General features: G+C 40.8%; 1 protein-coding gene across 1 annotated transcript in view; it reads right to left on the reverse strand.

Annotated features, from left to right (window-relative positions):
- The window catches only part of UBR4 (ubiquitin protein ligase E3 component n-recognin 4), a 131,752-nt gene that overhangs the window by 76,043 nt on the left and 38,045 nt on the right, over positions 1-17,664 (reverse strand). The window contains exons 26-45 of the mRNA XM_008589484.1: positions 16,698-16,819; positions 15,503-15,600; positions 14,446-14,603; positions 13,128-13,337; positions 11,581-11,682; positions 11,144-11,244; positions 10,692-10,890; positions 10,132-10,320; positions 9,641-9,704; positions 8,272-8,463; positions 7,551-7,621; positions 7,313-7,460; positions 6,640-6,867; positions 5,824-5,994; positions 4,302-4,484; positions 3,037-3,195; positions 2,537-2,689; positions 1,857-2,084; positions 1,369-1,526; positions 205-376 (exon numbers count right to left, since the gene is read on the reverse strand). Of these exons, the coding sequence (XP_008587706.1) occupies positions 205-376; positions 1,369-1,526; positions 1,857-2,084; positions 2,537-2,689; positions 3,037-3,195; positions 4,302-4,484; positions 5,824-5,994; positions 6,640-6,867; positions 7,313-7,460; positions 7,551-7,621; positions 8,272-8,463; positions 9,641-9,704; positions 10,132-10,320; positions 10,692-10,890; positions 11,144-11,244; positions 11,581-11,682; positions 13,128-13,337; positions 14,446-14,603; positions 15,503-15,600; positions 16,698-16,819 (3,106 nt within the window). The remainder of the gene's footprint in view (positions 1-204; positions 377-1,368; positions 1,527-1,856; positions 2,085-2,536; positions 2,690-3,036; positions 3,196-4,301; positions 4,485-5,823; positions 5,995-6,639; positions 6,868-7,312; positions 7,461-7,550; positions 7,622-8,271; positions 8,464-9,640; positions 9,705-10,131; positions 10,321-10,691; positions 10,891-11,143; positions 11,245-11,580; positions 11,683-13,127; positions 13,338-14,445; positions 14,604-15,502; positions 15,601-16,697; positions 16,820-17,664) is intronic.

Genomic DNA, 17,664 nt, shown 5'->3' on the forward strand with positions numbered 1-17,664 from the left:
AAAAACTGGAAATTCTAGCCAGAGAAATTTAGGCAAAAAAAAAAAAAAAAAAAAAAAAAAAAAAGAAAGAAAAGACATCTAGGAGAAAATGGATCAAAAATCTTTTACAGACCTCCACTGAAAGAGCTAGGAAAGGGACATAAATAAACAAATATAAAAAGAAATCAGGTTCACAGCAAAGTGATGATAGAATCTGGCACTGACCTTTGCTTTAGCAGGAAGAGTCTTAATCTCCTGGATAAGAAAAGTGTCTGGTTTCACCATAACTACCAGTGGCACACCTGTAGTTTGCTGGACACAACACACCAGACCAGGGTGGTTCATCACTTCAGACCACTGGCAAAGGGCAGGAGAAGTCTTACTGCCACCATTGGAACTGCAGACAACAAAACTGGCCACAGTTAGGGTGTCAATCTCCATTTAATAGTTCTTTTCTTGACCTAAAGGCCATCTTCTAACTAGCTACATGAATCCAGAGCAATATCCTTGGCTAGGGACTCCTTATTCACAGATCAATTTTATTCTGAGCCACATGCAAATTCTCATACACCCCAATGTATGCCCCTGGGAAGAGTCCTCATTTAGAATCTCCACTACTAGGCTCCACAATCTGAGAAACGGGTGGCCCCACGTGCCTAGAGGCTATCAACTGCATAGGTACAGAGAGATGCTGAAGGCCAATTACTCATTGTCCTATAAGAATCTCCAAGCACACTGAGTTATGTGTGAATTGCTGTTCATCTTATTTCATCCCAACCAGGGAATTCCCAAAAGAAAGGCCTGAGAAAAAGTGCTGTAATGGCTCTTCAACGGCAGATAAGAAAGACAGGAAGAGACCCTAAACTTCTTCTTCTTCCTCCCTAAATAGATCTCTCACTATCTCACACTCCTCTGTTATCTGGAAACTTGATCAAAGTCTCTATGTCCCCAACTCCAGCCATGCCCCCATTACTGATATCATGTTCTATTTACTGTTAGAGTAAGTTTCCCTGGATGGAAACGTAAAGGGCTTTATGTAAGGATGAGTGTCTAGGAGAAACTTGTATACTCCCCTCCTCAAAACTCAGTAATCACATTAAAATCATGTTTGCTGCCTTGACTATAGGTTTTCCATCTGAATAACAGTGGTACCCCAAACTACCTCTTGTAGCTTAGGGTGTCCACAGTGAAGGACAAACCATTCAGGCAGCCCAACCTGCCAGCCCTGAATGCTGCCTAATTTTAAAGTTACCTAGAAAGGAAGAGAGAGGATTGCTGGAGAAAAGTAAGCTTCACCAGATTCAGAACAGACGCCCATACCTAGGAGGAATGGAGATCCCCTGTTAAATGTGGGCGCTGTGAAAGTTGAACGTTAAATCTCATTCCCACCTTTTGATGTTGATGGGGAAGAGTTGCAACACCTCTAGTGTTGTTCTGCTGATGGTGGCTGCAAATGATTTGCCTTGACAATAGCTGAAAAATAGCATCTGCAACACATGGGAGTAGTAGACAGACACACCACCACCTGCCACCTGGCTGTTACTGTCCTGTCGGGACAAATAAAAACACACATTTTGCATTAGCTTCTCATGTTGCATTGGCTACCAGCTTCTAGTTTATGCTAGTAATTAGTTTTAAATCATGATTATATGTTCTCATACTCTAAGCATGACATCCCTGTGGGTAAACTTCCTAAATACCCCAAGAATAAAGGAACTTCAAGTTGAATCAGTTTAGTTCTGAAGGACAAGAGTTTTTACTATTAGGTAAAAAGTTAGAAGCAAAAAGAAAGAAAGAAAAAGGGAAAAAAAGGACAACAGAGGAGTTGCTAAATAGTTAAATCTGGAATAGAAAGAAATGACAACAGGTGCTCTAACCTTCAGGTCCTCGTGATTGATTTCCAGTACATTAGTGACATAGAAGGGTCCCTGCTGGGCACTGCTGGCCTCTTCCATTAGCTGAGTATAGATGTATCCAGCTGAAGACATTATAACAATGATGTTCTTTCCCTCCTCATTAAAGAGGAAGGTAACATCTCTTATCTTTGAGCTTGGCAGCAGAAAGTAGAAGGTCGGACTCAAAGCATCAACCGACAGATCATAAATCTGCAGGACGAAAGAAAGACTAAATAAGGGAGACCTATTTTAGTCCTATCCCCAAAATACCCTGTTGCATCCAAATAGCTGCAATTGTTGAGTAATGGACATTCATTCTCCATTCAGCAAACTACAAAGTGTTTGGCACTGGGCATATAGAGATGAATAAAACATTTTTTAACTTTCCCTCAAGGAATGAGTAGGAGACAGATACACATAAACAAATTCTGTAACAAATATAGTAATGGGTGCATACTTCATACTGTGAGGGTAGAACCAGAATCTATTGCATATTGCTTATACACAAAGCTCCTGCTCAGCCACATAAAAAAGGGAAACAAACCATGTTCATTTTTTATTTTTAATTTCTGGGAGAAGCAAGCACATAATGGAGATCAGACATTCTGAATATAAAAACAAAACAATTCTAGGACCATATTATCAAAGAGCTATAATTGTACCTTGACGAAGTCCGCGGTGACAATTGCTAACTCAGTCTGCGAACCAGGTAACCACACAGCTTTGATGATGAAGTTTCCCGTTGCCAACTGGGGGTGCAATACCAAATGATCCGAAACAGAGCCTGAGCTACTAAAGGTGAGCACGTGGCAGTCCTAGACACAGTTTAGGAAACAAGATGGTTAAAAGATGTTTTGGAAAGTAGGCTCATTCATTTCAGAGTTCTAATGTTTTCTTTTCTTCCCTAATATTCCCTGCCTTCAGACAGTACTTGTATTTAAACTTACTAGTAACATAGGTGTCAAGAACACACAAAGATTGTTTCTAATATAGGAGAAATCTGGAAGACCTGGAAGAAATTCAGAGAAAGATGTCTTTTGCATTCCAATAGCTTTTAAGTTTTAATCTCAACAGTGAATAAGAAAAAGTGGTGCTGGAAATGGGAAAGAAGGTAAGTAGGGTCCACAGCTCAAGTTAATCAAACCTGGATAAGGATTTTTACCTTCAGCCCACAAACCGCCAGGTAGTCTTCTTTGCAGGGATTTCCAGTGAGGCTCAACACAGTAAAAGGAACTGGGGCAGAAGCCAAGCGGGTCAGAGTCAACTTTCTTTTGCTGGAATCTGCTTGCTTCAAGAGTGCAGAGAGCTGCAGAACAGTGATCTACAAAGAAACAATTACCAATTTATTCTTAACCCTGGCCCTCTCAGAGAACACACAGCAAATAACAAAAACACCTTCAGTAGGAATATTAGTTCGCAGGCTTTTTTGGCAGAAAAGTCTCTTAGAAAAATCCTAAACCAATACCAGCCTCTATTTCTCCTGGCATGGAATGTCCTTCATTCCTTTTTTCCAGTGAGGACAGAACAGAGGGGAAATGAAACTAATTTCTCTTTGTAGAATCATTTCACAAAATAGTTAAACAATTCCTACGTACCGCTGTCCTTTTTCAGGTTTCTATGAAACCATTTTTGAAATTATTTTATAGTTATTTTAAGAACTATTCATATTTTCACTTAAGATAAGGTTAAAATAATATTAGTGGTGATGGAGAGGCCAAAAGACAAGAAAGCATGAGTTAAAATACCTAGCACTCTTCCAACTTCTACTAGTTCTACACAACCACATAAACTTCTTTGTGCCCTTAGAGGGCTGGGAGGGCAGATGAGGACTAAATAAGAAAACACAGTCTTCCAGGCCGGCCCCATGGCTCACTCGGGAGAGTGCAGTGCTGATAACACCAAGCCCACAGGTTCGGATCCTATATAGGGATGGCTGGTTCGCTCACTGGCTGAGTGTGGTGCAGACAGCAACAAGCCAAGGGTTAAGATCCCCTTACTGGTCATCTTTTCAAAATAATAAATTTAAAAAAAAAAAAAAAAAAGGAAAAGAAAACACAGTCTTCCTATGAAAACTGTTGCTTCTCAACTTATGCCCCCCAGAGTGACCAAACTGGGCAAGACGGGAGGCCAAGATGTCCTATGTAACTGCTAGTCATTACCTTTCCCTGGAGGGCTTGAAGAATATGCTTTGAATGAGGATTTACTAATCAGAGTCTTTGTCCTAGCCATACCACTTCTAGGTCTAATCAAATAACTCAGGGTTCAAGTAAAGAAGCTCAATGAGATCTGTCCCTAAATCATTCTTGGAACCCAATGGACTTTTTCCTAAAGGGGGCCAATTGGAGAACGGTCATCTACCTGTTTTGCCTAGCACTTAAGATGTTTAAACAAGACCTAAAATGAGCAAGAAGGAATTGGAGGACCCACCTTGCCCTTCTCATGGCTGACAGCCAAATGCTGGCGGCGTCCATGGGGGGAAGAGAGCACACACATAGCCACCCTTCTAAGCACATGGGCACTGATCAATTGCCGAATAGTCTGTCCCTGGTCTCCACTGTAATTCATCCGAACATTCTCAAAGGCACCTTCCTGGGAGCCTAAGGTGGGAACCTGGCAAATAGGGAAGCAGAGAAAGTAGGCTGTAATAAAGCAAATAAGATCCAGTGGATTCATACACTATTCATGTAATTGAAATGAAGAACAATTCAGTCACTCAAAAGCAATGGATTTCAACCTCCAACACATAGACAGCTGGATAAATTTGTCAATGTTATCATCAGTCCAGTAAAATCAACATAGTAAATTTTTCATAAAACTAAACTTAATACAAAGTATTCGCCTTTTTAAAAATGTTAAAACGTCCTCTTTCATAAAATAATGGTTTTGATAGATGAAATTTTTTTATGCATTGATCTAACCTGGCAAATTAAAATTAAAAGTCAGTAACTTTATGGGTCCCCAACCTCACACAAATATTTTTTAGTTTCACCTTTAATATCTAAAGTCTAAAAACCACTGTTCTGAAACAGTGAGTGATTTTTAATAAAATACCAGAATATATGTGCATAAGTATATTTGTATTTCCAAGTGAATAATATTCCCTTAAAAATAGCTTCCTTGTGAGATCTAGTCATGTACCTAATTCACAGTCTTTGTTCATTTCTCTTTTGGAACTGCTGCCACGTCACTTTCATATAGTGCCGAGCACCAAGTTTTAAAGTGGATAATAACTTATAGCTTATAACCATGTCATATGAAGAACTAAAGGAAAGTTTCCTAAAGGGCTATAAGCAAAAGAGGACAAAATATTATTTTGCAAGTTGGATAAATCTTAGGGAAGAAGATATAATAAGGAGATTTTCTATTTCTTATAAAAAAAATTCTAACTACAGTTGACCCTTGAGCAGCATGGGTTTGAACTCCACGGGTCCGCTTATAGACAGATTTTTCTTCAACCAACTGCAGATTGAAAATACAGCATTCGTGAGATATAAACCTGCGAATACGGAGGGCTGACTTATCATACATTGCAGGTTCCCTCAGGGCTAACTGTGGGACTTGAGTATCTGCAGATCTTGCTATATACACAGGGGGTTCCTGGAACCAATCCCCTACATACACTGAGGGACAACTATATTATTATTGCCCCAAAATGGAATTCCCCATCTCTTGGTAGTTCATATATTTATATGAACTAAAAAAGGGAATTTATTCCCCGGTTTGATCCAAATGACCCTGGATTCCCTTCTTTTGAAGACATACCTCATATGCTGATTTTTACATTGTTCATAATAAGGTCTGGGGATGTCATGAAATCTTAGATTCTAAGTGCTGAATAGCCAGGGATTGACTGTTCTAAGTATATTCCTCAGAGTACCTAGCACATTTTGGATCTCAATAAATTTGCTGGTTCCTGCAACCACCACCTTCATGACCCTGACGCACTCACCATCAGCTGGTCTGTCATCTCAACCACCTTGTCCACTGTATGCAGCTCACTGAGGGCTTGCTGAGCCCGGCTACTGCTCCCCACAGCAGAAGCCTGCTGAAAGTTGGTCTGAATGGCATCCATAAGGAAATTGAGCATGTCTAACACAAGAGGAGCGAAGGAGAAATTGGCCTGAGAAAAATCAAAATAAACAAGTGAAAAAAAGAAAAAAAAGAAAAAGAATGGGCCATACTCATAATAATAATCTTGCCAGTAACTATCTTCAGAATCTAGTTTCCTCACTTCTAGTCAAATATTCTTGCCATCCTCTCATTCTCTCCATAATCCTGGATTTGACTCCAGTCAATAAGCCATTGTGCTACTGACTCTAGAGCCATATTTCTAAACCAGAGGTCCCAAATAGATACCCTAATGCACAAAGGCATCATCATATATAATTAGCTAAATTCTCTCCTACATATCTACAATGGTTCTAGTTAAGTACCATCCTTGGGAAAATTGAGAAAATAATCACTCAAATCATTTTCTGCATTCAGATGCAGAACTCTAGCCAAGAAAGGGTGCTCTAGAGTATAAAACTAAAACTTACCTTCCCACCCCCCACATAAAGTTCGTAATACTCTTCAGTCATAAAGAGTATTCTTCCCTAGTGACTGACAACAAATATTAGCTGTATTCACACTGTGAAAGTGGGTAAACTTAGAGTAAGGAGAAAACGAGTTGCAAGGGGAGCCTTGTACGTCAATTACTCTCACACAAACTTGCCAGCTCCCAACTCTGTCTACCACTGCACTAGGAAACATTGGTAAGCCCCACCTGGTTCTGTAGCTCCTCCCGGCATCCCTCTACTGTGCGGCACAGGCTGCTCTTCTTGGGCTTCTCATCATCAATGACCTTTCCATCACTGATGGTGACCTTGGCCTTGTCAGCTGGCGAGGTGCTGGTATGACGCACCAGACTCTCAGAAACCCTGGGTTCACTCTGAAATGCTGACTCCTTCATGGTGGAGCTCATGCCACTACTAGGAGTTCGCTTCACCAATGCCTAGGGACAGAAAATAGCAGTCTCTAAATTCTTGCCATAAGCACAGATGAAATACTACCTAAGTCTTAGAAGAAAATCTGACCCAAAGGAGAAACTGGCAAAGCATTTAAATGTTATCCAAAAGCCTACATTCTGATCTTCACAGTATTCACCTAATATCTAACTTCTCTACCCACTCACAGGATCAAGCCTTGATTATAACATCGAAATTGTGGGAAGGCCTTAGGAAAACTGACTGTAAGATCTCTAAGGACTCTGCTAGTTCTAATATTCTAAGTGAAATGCTTAGGCCATGATTGTACAGATCATCAGTGACAGAACAAAAACATATTCCTAGACCCAGGTACCATGGAGGTGACAGGGGAATTATCCAGTTTGGCTTAAGTATTCCCATGTTACTAACAAGTCACCACTTATAGCTTAGTGAAGGTTCCAAATCTCTCACCAAACAGCTGCCATCTTCCTTGGCTCCACAGTCACAGAAGAAGGATCCATACTTGGCATAGGAAATCTCATGATCCTTATGGCATACCTTAGCACATACTGTGCAAACACCCACCCCATCAACCATTTTGCAGGTGTGGCAGTGATACCTACAAGGAACAAGGACAAGCAAATAAGATCAGAAGTCCCAACAATCAAGGCCCAGTAAACCCTCACCTAAAAGGAAGAACTATTCTTACCAATGCTGGTTCATGAATTCTTTCTGTGTAATCGTAAAAGTGCAGAGTTTATTGCAAAGAGAATCTTCATCCTTCAATGACAATAAGTCTTTTTAATATAAAATATATCCCTCCACATAGATACCCACAAAAACACACACTTCAACACCCTATGGAGAGTAAATCAATTCATAAATGACCAACAGAAACTTGCCCCAATTAGAAACAGCTATCTAGCTGAAAATCTGCTGCAATTTCAGATGAGACCTTAGGATTTTGTGGTAAAGACAAAAATAAATCTGGGCTGGCCAGTTAGCTTGGTTGGTTAGAGCATGGTGTTATAACACCAAGGCCAAGGGTTTGAATCCCCTTGCAGTCCAGCCAATAAATGAATAAATAAATATATAAATCTTATGCTTTCTCTACAAAAGAGCTCCCAGTGTCTCCATGAAAAATTCAACCCTAAAATTCCATTTTCGATGCAAAGACTGAGGAAGCAATCACTTATGACTTTGGATAGAAGAAAGGCATATGCTTATTAATAAGTCCTCTCCCCAAGAGATTAGAATCCCAGGGTTTGCTCTACAGGCCTAGAAAATTAGAACCTGGCATTAGTTACATAAGCTAGAAGAAAGCAACAAGGACTAGGGAGTTCTGAAGCTCACAAGAGGCTAAAAAAGAGAGCCAAAGACTTGTTAGCATGCCTTTAGAGGTTAAAACTTATAGGTTACTTAGTACTTACTGAATCCTCAGCCTGGGAATCTTCCTCTTCCACTGCCAACTCCTCCACCCAGTCAGAGTCCACCTCAATGGCCCGCTCTTCCCCATCCACTGAGAGGTGACTTGGGCCTTGACCATTACTCTGGCTCAAGGCATTTGTGACATCAGCCAAGTAAGACATAATATGGCATGTGCACTCCAAGATTATCACATGCTACAAGAGAAGACCACAGTCACACAGAAATTTCAGCTCTCCATGTGTTGTTACTATGTAAACTATGTCTTTTCAAGCTTTTTCCAATAAAGCTCAAGATCAAAAGGAATGGATAAAAACAGAAATGGAAAACATGTTTTAATTATCGACTTCCCCAGTATTAAGTACTATGTTCGCACATATAACTGGTCAGTAAATTCTACTGAATTAGGGTGCATTCATTCATTCTTGAGCATAAAGATAACTCCTGACAAAGTCACATAAGATGAAGTGGAACTAAAATTAGGAGAATGGAGTAAAAATAGGGACTAAACTCATGCAAGAAAAGACTACATTATGAATATGAAGAGGTTCTCATTAGAATTACTACCATTACCATTTTTTTTAACCATTAGTAAAACTCATTTTAATTACTACGTTTTAAACTAATGCAGAAGGAGAGGAATAGCTTCAGAGATCAAGAGAAAAATTTTCCAGCAAACCACTGCAGGTAGTTCGTGCTTGCCTAAAAAACCCGATAGTCTGGCACCAAAGACTCAGATTTTTAATTTCCTTTGCTCTGCACTCTGACATTTCAGTGCTGAAAGGATAAAGATTAGCAAGAAAGGAAGAAGAAATGAATGGTACTGTGATGGGTCTCAGAAGCCAGTTATCTGCTCTTAGTTACCTATCAGGTTCATGGGTTGGGTAGGGCGAAAAATGCCTGAACGCAAGATTTCTGTCAGCTTCAAATCCCTTTTATCAGCATAGTGACCTGAACCTTCAGGCAAACTGAACAATTCTAGCATCTGTACTGGAGCTGAAGAGGCAGTCTATAACCCCATATAGCACTGACTCAGTGCAGTGCACGGTTCCAAGGCACAAGCAGGGGGACAGTTTTCCATAGCACACAAAGATCTTAGAATAGCAGGAATTCACTATGTTGTAAAAAGGATTCAATAGGATGTTTGTTTATCAGAATATTTCCTTCCTATCACTTCTTGCCACCCGGAAGAGGCCTGAGGGCACACAGTTAGCAATTACACACTTCTAGGTCTTTGAGATTATCAGCCTTATCCTCTGTGGGCCAGCCAGGGACAGAAGCCAATAGGAAGAAGAGACTTCCACCTATTACAAAGATAAGAATCATCTTTCCCCTTGTTCCCTGACTGTGCCACTTCTCGCTCTTCTTACCTACCTTTCCATGCATTACATTGGCGTTCAGTTTTTCAACCACATTCTTCTGTGACAGGTATTTCTTGCTGTCCCATAGAAAAAAAAAAGGGAGGGGGAGACACAAAATCATCTAAGGAACAAAAGAAAGAAATCATCTTCATGAACCTTGAATCAATTTCTGGACACTGTGAAGCAAAAGCATTCTTAGAAAACTATGTAAGTAATGCATAGCTGCATAGCTTGGGGTGTTCTGGTCTCACAATTATCCTTGACATTAGATATACTCTTTCTAAGAGGTCTCTTGGGAATAAAGAACAGGAAACTACTAAGAAAATAAAGAAGATAAAGTCTAAAATGAGCAGTTATTGGCCACCTCCTCAACCCCCAATAAAAAGATCAAGTTTCTTTTATACTCACTCTGTGCTACCAAGAAAGTAACCTGAAATTACCCCCTTCTTCTCTAAGAGAAATATTGTAAGCTATAAACAGATTCCTACAATTTCATCATCTTACCATCTGCTCAGCCAGTCCACAGCAGCATTATGAAGCTGAAGGTGACCAGCACCTTGACCTGCACTGGCCAAGGTGGCCATCACAACCATAAGTTCAGGGAAGCCAGTCCCATCACCGTTGGCCAGCATCTCTGTTGCCATGGGGGTCAGGGTGCCCAGAAGCACAGCACACACACCTTCCCCAACTTGACTGGTGGAAAAGAAAAAAGCAAATTGTGAGTGACCAACAGCAATCTCATTCCGTGTATTTCAAATTTGTAAGGGTAATTAAAAGAAGTATTAAATTAAACATTAAATATATGACTACATATACCAATCCCAGCTTTGGACTTGGGCTAATTAGAGCACAAAACATTCTCAGGTTGCGACTGACTGGCCAAGTATTCCAAAAGTTTTCTCCATGGGAAAAACCAAGGAGCTATACTGGATTTCTTGAATCTAGCAAGAGCAAGACAAGGAAATGCTGAAAATGCTTAAACTGTAGCCTGAGGAAAGATAGCTGCAAATATCAACATATTTCAGGGTTGTTAGGGACACATGACATAAATGCAATTGTTCTACCTATTTTCCCGAACGATGTATGTGGTCAGTAACTGCAACAGCTGCCGGTTCTCCTGAATTACATCCAGCTGATCAGAATCTTTTGGGGGCGATGTGGTCATGCGGGTGAGCCAGGCCTGCAGACGCGCAGGCTCCACACAAGCCAGCTGTGCCAGAGAGCCACAGAGATGCAGAAGGCTTGGGTTAGGGCTCTTCTCAGCTGCAACAGACCAAGAGGCTAAGGTCAGTGAAGAAGGGCCAGGGAAGGGAAAGAAGGGGCAAAGTGTGAGCCAGGAAAGGGGAAAAGGCAAGGGCTCCGAGAAAGTTTTCAGCTTCCTTCCAAACTTTCTTTGAGGGATTCTCTCCACTTGTTAGCATTTTCATGCTGTAGTTAAACTTGGGCAGAAGATATGCACAGTATTAACTGGACATCAAAGTTCCCATAAGAAGATTACTTAAAAGCTGTCACTCACTCAGCTGGAAGAGTTTGGTGAAGAATTTCAAAACTCGGTTACAGAATTTAGCAGAGAGGTTCTCATTGGCTGTTGCCATCATGATCTGCACAAGTTCTCCACTGGAGGCAGGAGAGGGGGAAAAATGGAAGAATCACATTAAGCCTCACATAAAAGGCATCTGTTTCTATTTTTTCACAATCTCATCTCTTCTAGGGAAATGGTCACTTGTGAATCAACACAAAAGGTGTTCATAAAATCAACCCCCTCATCAATAGCCTCAAGGAGTCAGCAATTGACCTATCCCCCACCACCACCACCCTACCCCCACAAGGTATAGGCACTTAAGCAGGCCCTAACTATTCCCTGAGGAAGAATACCTAAGTCAACATACATAGTTCCTTGCTCTCAGGAAGCATTCAAAAAATGTTCACTGAACAAAGTGAAATACAGCTCACCTGTCAGAGAAAAATTCCTCCATAGCTTTACGAGCCTGGGTGCTTTCCAGCTGCTTTTCCAAATATTGGAGACATTCCTCCAAGACGGATTCATCCAGTCCACTGAGGATCAAAAGGAAAAATTAACTACCAATAATGAAATCTCTTTCAATATCTTCCCCATACTGATTTTTTTTTTTTTTTTTTTTGTCCTTTTGTCTTTTTTTCGTGACCGGTAACGGGATCGCAACCCTCAGTGTTGCGCCCGCACCGCGACCAGCAATGGGATCGCAACCCTCAGTGTTGCGCCTGCACCGCACTCAACCAGTGAGCAGACCGGTCTCTATGTGGGATCCGAACCCTCGGCGGGAGCGCCGCCACACTCCCAAGTACTGCACTCTACCGAGTGCGCCACCGGGCCGGCCCCCCATACTGATTTTTAAAAATCCAAAGTTTGTTTTTTACAACTAGACTTGTAGGACAACGCTCAGTTTTCCTTTGTCAAAGCTTAATATAGGGCCGGCCCGGTGGCGCACTGCTATAGTGCGCCGCTTGGGAGCGTGGTGGTGCTCCCGCTGAGGGTTCGGATCCCACATACAGACCGGTTCACGCTCACTGGCTGAGAGAGGCACGGGAGCAACGCCGAGGGTTGCGATCCCGTTGCCGGTCCTGGTCTGGTACGGGGGCGACACTGAGGGTTGCGATCCGTTGCCGGACACGGAAAAAGACAAAAAAAAAAAAAAAAAAAAAAAGCTTAATATAAAGCCTGGCACACAGTAGGTGTTCAATAAATGTTTAATGAACTAATAACAGCAGCACTTTGATTTTATTTTACTACTCTCTTTCCTAGGAAATTAAACAGGAAAGACATCTGGAGGCTCAGAGTCCTAATCTATATTCTGCTAGTGATTTTTTTTGGGGGGGTGGGAGACACTTTGGATGAATCATTTCTGCATAGCTAAATTGCCTCAAATTCTTTATCTGTTAAAAAAAAAAAAGAAAGAAAGAAAAAGAAGAAAAAGGAAAAAAAAGGGTCCATGATTAAAACCTGGACTCTTCAACAACAAAGAGACAGGAAATCCCAACACTTAGACCCTATATTTGCTCAGTTCTCAGTGAGGTAAAAGTACATGACTGTTCTTTATGACTCATCTACATAAACATGGCCTAAACTATCAAGGTCAAACAATGTGGTGGGACTTCCTAATTCCACAAACCACCCATTTCAGAAGTATGGTCACAAAAAATATTAGAAACTAATTTTATCAAGCACCTCTGTACACTTCATCAAATCCATTAAAGCACTTGATAATCACTTGTTGAATTATTTAATTTTAAGTCTCCAAATCTGAACATTAGGCCTTCCATTTTCTTAAGAATTGATTCCTAAGAATTAACCACAAAAGAAGATTCCACATAATTCTTCATACATTTCCACACAAATGCAAAATGCACACAAATACAGAATTTTCTGTTAAAAAGCACAATTACAGTAACATTAATTAATGATATAAAGAAGCTAATGTTGGAACATTTCACAACAGACTGTTCTTCTGAATCAGGCTCACCTATTGGGATCCGCATGATTGGCCAGAATGTTGTAACAACCAGTGATCAGCTTCTCATAAACACGAGCCAAGAACTCATCAGACTCTGCAGGGCCCAAGATGCGTTCCAGGGAGTTGCTACAGATCTCAGCAACACTCTCAGTACTGGACTCCAAAAGAAGGGGTAGCAGGGTCTGAATTACCTGTGGCGGGTTCATCTCATCGGACCAACTTCAGCAAAGAAAAAAGGAACCAAGTTAATGAATTTACTCCTCCAAAAAGCTGCAAGGCAGCGATAGGGTAATTCAATTATTTATTGGGGAGAGGGCTTTTATTCCAATCTTTTTTCCCTTGGTAGCTATTTTCTAAATAGGTATAATCATATAATTTAATATTCTTTTTTATTATTATATCAGAAGCAAAAATAATTTCCATATGAAAAATCTGTTTTATTAAAACATTTTATAATAGAAGAATTGCCAGGAATCTTGATCACATTTAAGGCAATACAATATATGACTTTACCTGTGACCTAATTACAAGAAGACAAAATAGTCATTCCACTGACCTGCCCTAGTCCCCACAACGACAATGATTTTGGAGAAACAATATCACATAATCTGTCACTATCACTTTAAAATTTAAACCCAAAACACCTCCAAATCACAATATGGCTTAAAGCCAGCATGCTTTTTCTGAAAAATACTACACAGAAAGAGAGGAGGAGGTACTGTGCTGCCCCTCGGATCTAAGTTAAAAATCATCAGGCCGGCCCGGTGGCGCGATGGAGAGTGCGCCGCTTGGGAGGGCGGCGGTGCTCCCACTGAGGGTTCGGATCCCATGTGGAGACCGGTTCCCGCTCACTGGCTGAGCGGGGTGCAGTCACAACACCGAGGGTTGCGATCCCGTTGCCGGTCCCCGGTATGGGCGCGACACCGAGGGTTGCGATCCCGTTGCCGGTCCCCGGTATGGGCGCGACACCGAGGGTTGCGATCCCGTTGCCGGTCCCCGGTATGGGCGCGACACCGAGGGTTGCGATCCCGTTGCCGGTCCCCGGTATGGGCGCGACACCGAGGGTTGCGATCCCGTTGCCGGTCCCCGGTATGGGCGCGACACCGAGGGTTGCGATCCCGTTACCGGTCAGTAAAAAAGACAAAAAGGAAAAAAAAAAAATCATCCTGGGTAAATGCTCACACTCTCCTCTAAAGCAACAGGTTCTTTTTGCTAAAGAATACAAGAAAAGCGTTAATATAGAGTTATAAAATCTCTCATTGTCCCCCTTTAGATACAACAGAATACAGATGTAGAGAGTACTTAGGGCTATGTCCTAGGTACTCACACAATGAGATCGCCAGTCAACCTGACCAGAGAGAGGAGGGTGTGCTTCAGGGAAGCAGCCAGGGGCAGAGTTTGGCCACAAAGAGTCCCCAAGTGAGCAGCCTGCACAGCACTAATATAACTCTCTGAAGGGATGGTGTCATTGGCAAAGGCATTGCGCTGAAAGGAAGCAAACCAGATGTGAATGGATAGACCATCTACCCTGGATAAAATTCTCACATGGAAAAAATCTGACATAAACTAAGACCCCATTGAGGTTTATAAACAATGACCTCTACTCAGTATGCACTATCATTCATCTTGGGGAGGAAAGTGGGGTGGGATGAAGGAAGCAGTTGACAAATTTTAGTACAATGTTGATAGTTAAATATAACAAATACCCAACACCACTTCAAATGATTAGAATATACCATATTTAACAGTAAAACTATTGTTTGTCTGCAATGATTGAGAAGGATCTGGATTTTGCAATACATCTAGTCTCCATTACAAAGATCAAAGTTAGCTCTGGGTGGTGTAAATAGAGGTCATGATTACAAAGCAGGGATAACAAGATTATAATACTTGGTTTTTCCAAAGAACTTAAATAACAGAATAATCTGTTAATAGAGATCGTTTAAATAGAGCATACACTAAAATCAAGTAAACTGACAGAAGACTCAACAGAATCTAAAAGCCTAGCGAACCTAAAAGCTACCCATAAAATTATGACAAAAGGAGTACATTTCTGACATAAACCTAAAAAAGGAAAGGAAACAGAGTTAACATTTATTGAGAATTAGCACTTTACATCTAATATATTTAATCATGTCCCAGTATTACTGAGATTCAGAGATTATAAAGGGGTTTGTCCTCTGGTAACATGCGGACTTCTTAGCTAAAGGACCATACGAGAACCACTTGGGTAATTACATGCACTGACTACTGATTGAGCTATAGCAAATACTATTGCAACTTATGACAATCTCTTGGTAGCTACTTTAAACCTGAAGCATAAGAAGAGAACACAGAATGATCATTGCTTAGCATTTCTACTCCAGGTTCAGATAGGGTCTCACCCAAGATCCAATGTTGGGAAATTCATTGGTATTGATGTTGTTCCAGGACTCACACACAGCCTGCACCGAAGAGGGCAGATTCTGAACCAGTGTTGGACCTGGAGGCAAGAGAAAGGACAAAGAATTATCACAAAAAGAAATGACACAAAGCATTTTAAAAGCCAAGTCCAAATGCAAAAAGAAGTGTCATAGCCCAAGCTGTCAAAATAATTACTCAGACAGCTTAGATGGATATTTCAATAGCAATACTATGTCCAAGAACCAGCTAATTGCTTAATAGCTAACAATCTCAATTGTAAGGTTTTCAGTTCCCATCATATTCACTTTCTAATCTTGCAAGACAATGAAGGGCTGGCCAGTTAGCTCAGTTGGTTAGAGTGTAGTATTGATGGCACTGATAACACCAAGGTCAAGGGTTCAGATCCCCATACCAGCCAGCCAACAACAAAAAAATACACCAACTGAAAACAAGATGCAAAATCAGGGTGAGTCACTGCAAGTCAGTCTAAAATCACCATTAAACATATGTTCCCTTTCTGTGAATAGGTATCATTTATCTCTTTTCTCCTTAAGACAAATCTTGAGGGCAAGGATCATTAATGCACATTTAGAACAGTATTCAGTGAAGTAGTACTAAGTGAAACAACCAGAATATTTAAGGAGTACTTAAAGCTTTAAATTAAGGAAAATACAAACAGCTATAAATTTTAAAGGGTAACTACTGCACCTATCTCCAATCTTGCTCGAGTCCTTTGATTTTCCATCCTAAATTTCTACCAGATCATTCCTAACCCAGGATAGGGATTTTTCCAAGCATGAAGTAGTAACTTGCTAGTCTTCCTAATCTCTATAAAAGAAAAGAAAAACAAATATCTGTGCTAAAGGCAAAATAGCCTAATGCTTTGGAACCATCTGATCTTGGTTTGGATCCCAGCCCCATCACTTGCAAAATATAGGATTTTGAGCAAATAACTTCTCTAAGCCTCAGTTTCTTAATGAGTAAAAAAGAGATAATAACAACACTTACCTCATACAGTTATTGTGAAGATCAAAACAGATAAACCCATGTAAGTGCTCGACACACAGAAAGGCTCCAATAAATGATGAATGTCAACAGACAGGTGGAGAAGGAGAGATGCAGTAATACTAGTTGCAGTAGTAATAGTATTACTCAAAAGCACATTCATTCACTTACCCAGAGTGTTTGCCTTGCACCTACTAGAGCCTATAGCCAAAACAGCAGCAAAGCCTTGCAGTTTCTCCTTGGAAGGTTTTTCAGTGGCTCCCTCTTCATTAAAGTTCTGTAGCAAATAGGCTCTGAAGGAAAAATCAGGGGGGTAGTTCAAGCTGTAGGAATCTAATCCGATCATAGTTAGAATATACTAACCCTAGATAAGTTGAAAAATCTGTATCTCAGTTTCTTAATCTATTAAATATAGTTGATAATGCCTGCCTCTTCCTGGTCTCATAAGAATTCAAATGGGTAATTGTTTTCCAAAGAATTTTCCATTCTCCAAAATGCTCTCTAAACATAACTCCACAACAAGTTTGGGAAACAGTGAATACTATATCTATCTCTCTTCCCCCACTTTGAAAGATTGGTAATGTATATAGTAAAGGCTCTGAGAAGTACTATATTTTAAAAAATTAAACAAACAAAAACCTGTTTAATTTACCCAACATTTCCCAAACTTAGCTGACCAGGAACATCTCCTAAACAGCACAGTTTGGAAAGCCCTGACCTAACAGGCCAGATTAGATCCTACAGACTCCCAGAGGGCAATAACATGGTCTGCTTTGGCTACTGCTATATCCCTAGCACCTAGAAAAGTACTTGGCACGTAGCAGGTACTTTGTTACGTTTATTGTTCATATTTGTTCAGAAAATTTGCCTCAAGCAACAGCTGTCTCTACTGCAAGGTATTCCCAATCAAAGACGAGGTTAGTTAAGTTTGACAAAGATCCAGGCCCCTTTCATCATGAAAGCCCCAGAGAACTGGAGCTGAATAGTGAGATCCTACAGGGACCACATAAAGGAGATGAGCTTGAGGGATCCAGATAAGAACTACTGCAAAGGGAAGTCACTTCTCAGCTCTAGTCCATCACTGTCATGTGGGAAGTCAGGCCCCGTTTTGCCATTTCTTCCAATTTAAGAAGAGCCA

The sequence above is a fragment of the Galeopterus variegatus genome, unplaced genomic scaffold (genome assembly GCF_000696425.1).
Source record: "Galeopterus variegatus unplaced genomic scaffold, G_variegatus-3.0.2 Scaffold137, whole genome shotgun sequence".
Classification (NCBI taxonomy): domain Eukaryota; kingdom Metazoa; phylum Chordata; class Mammalia; order Dermoptera; family Cynocephalidae; genus Galeopterus; species Galeopterus variegatus.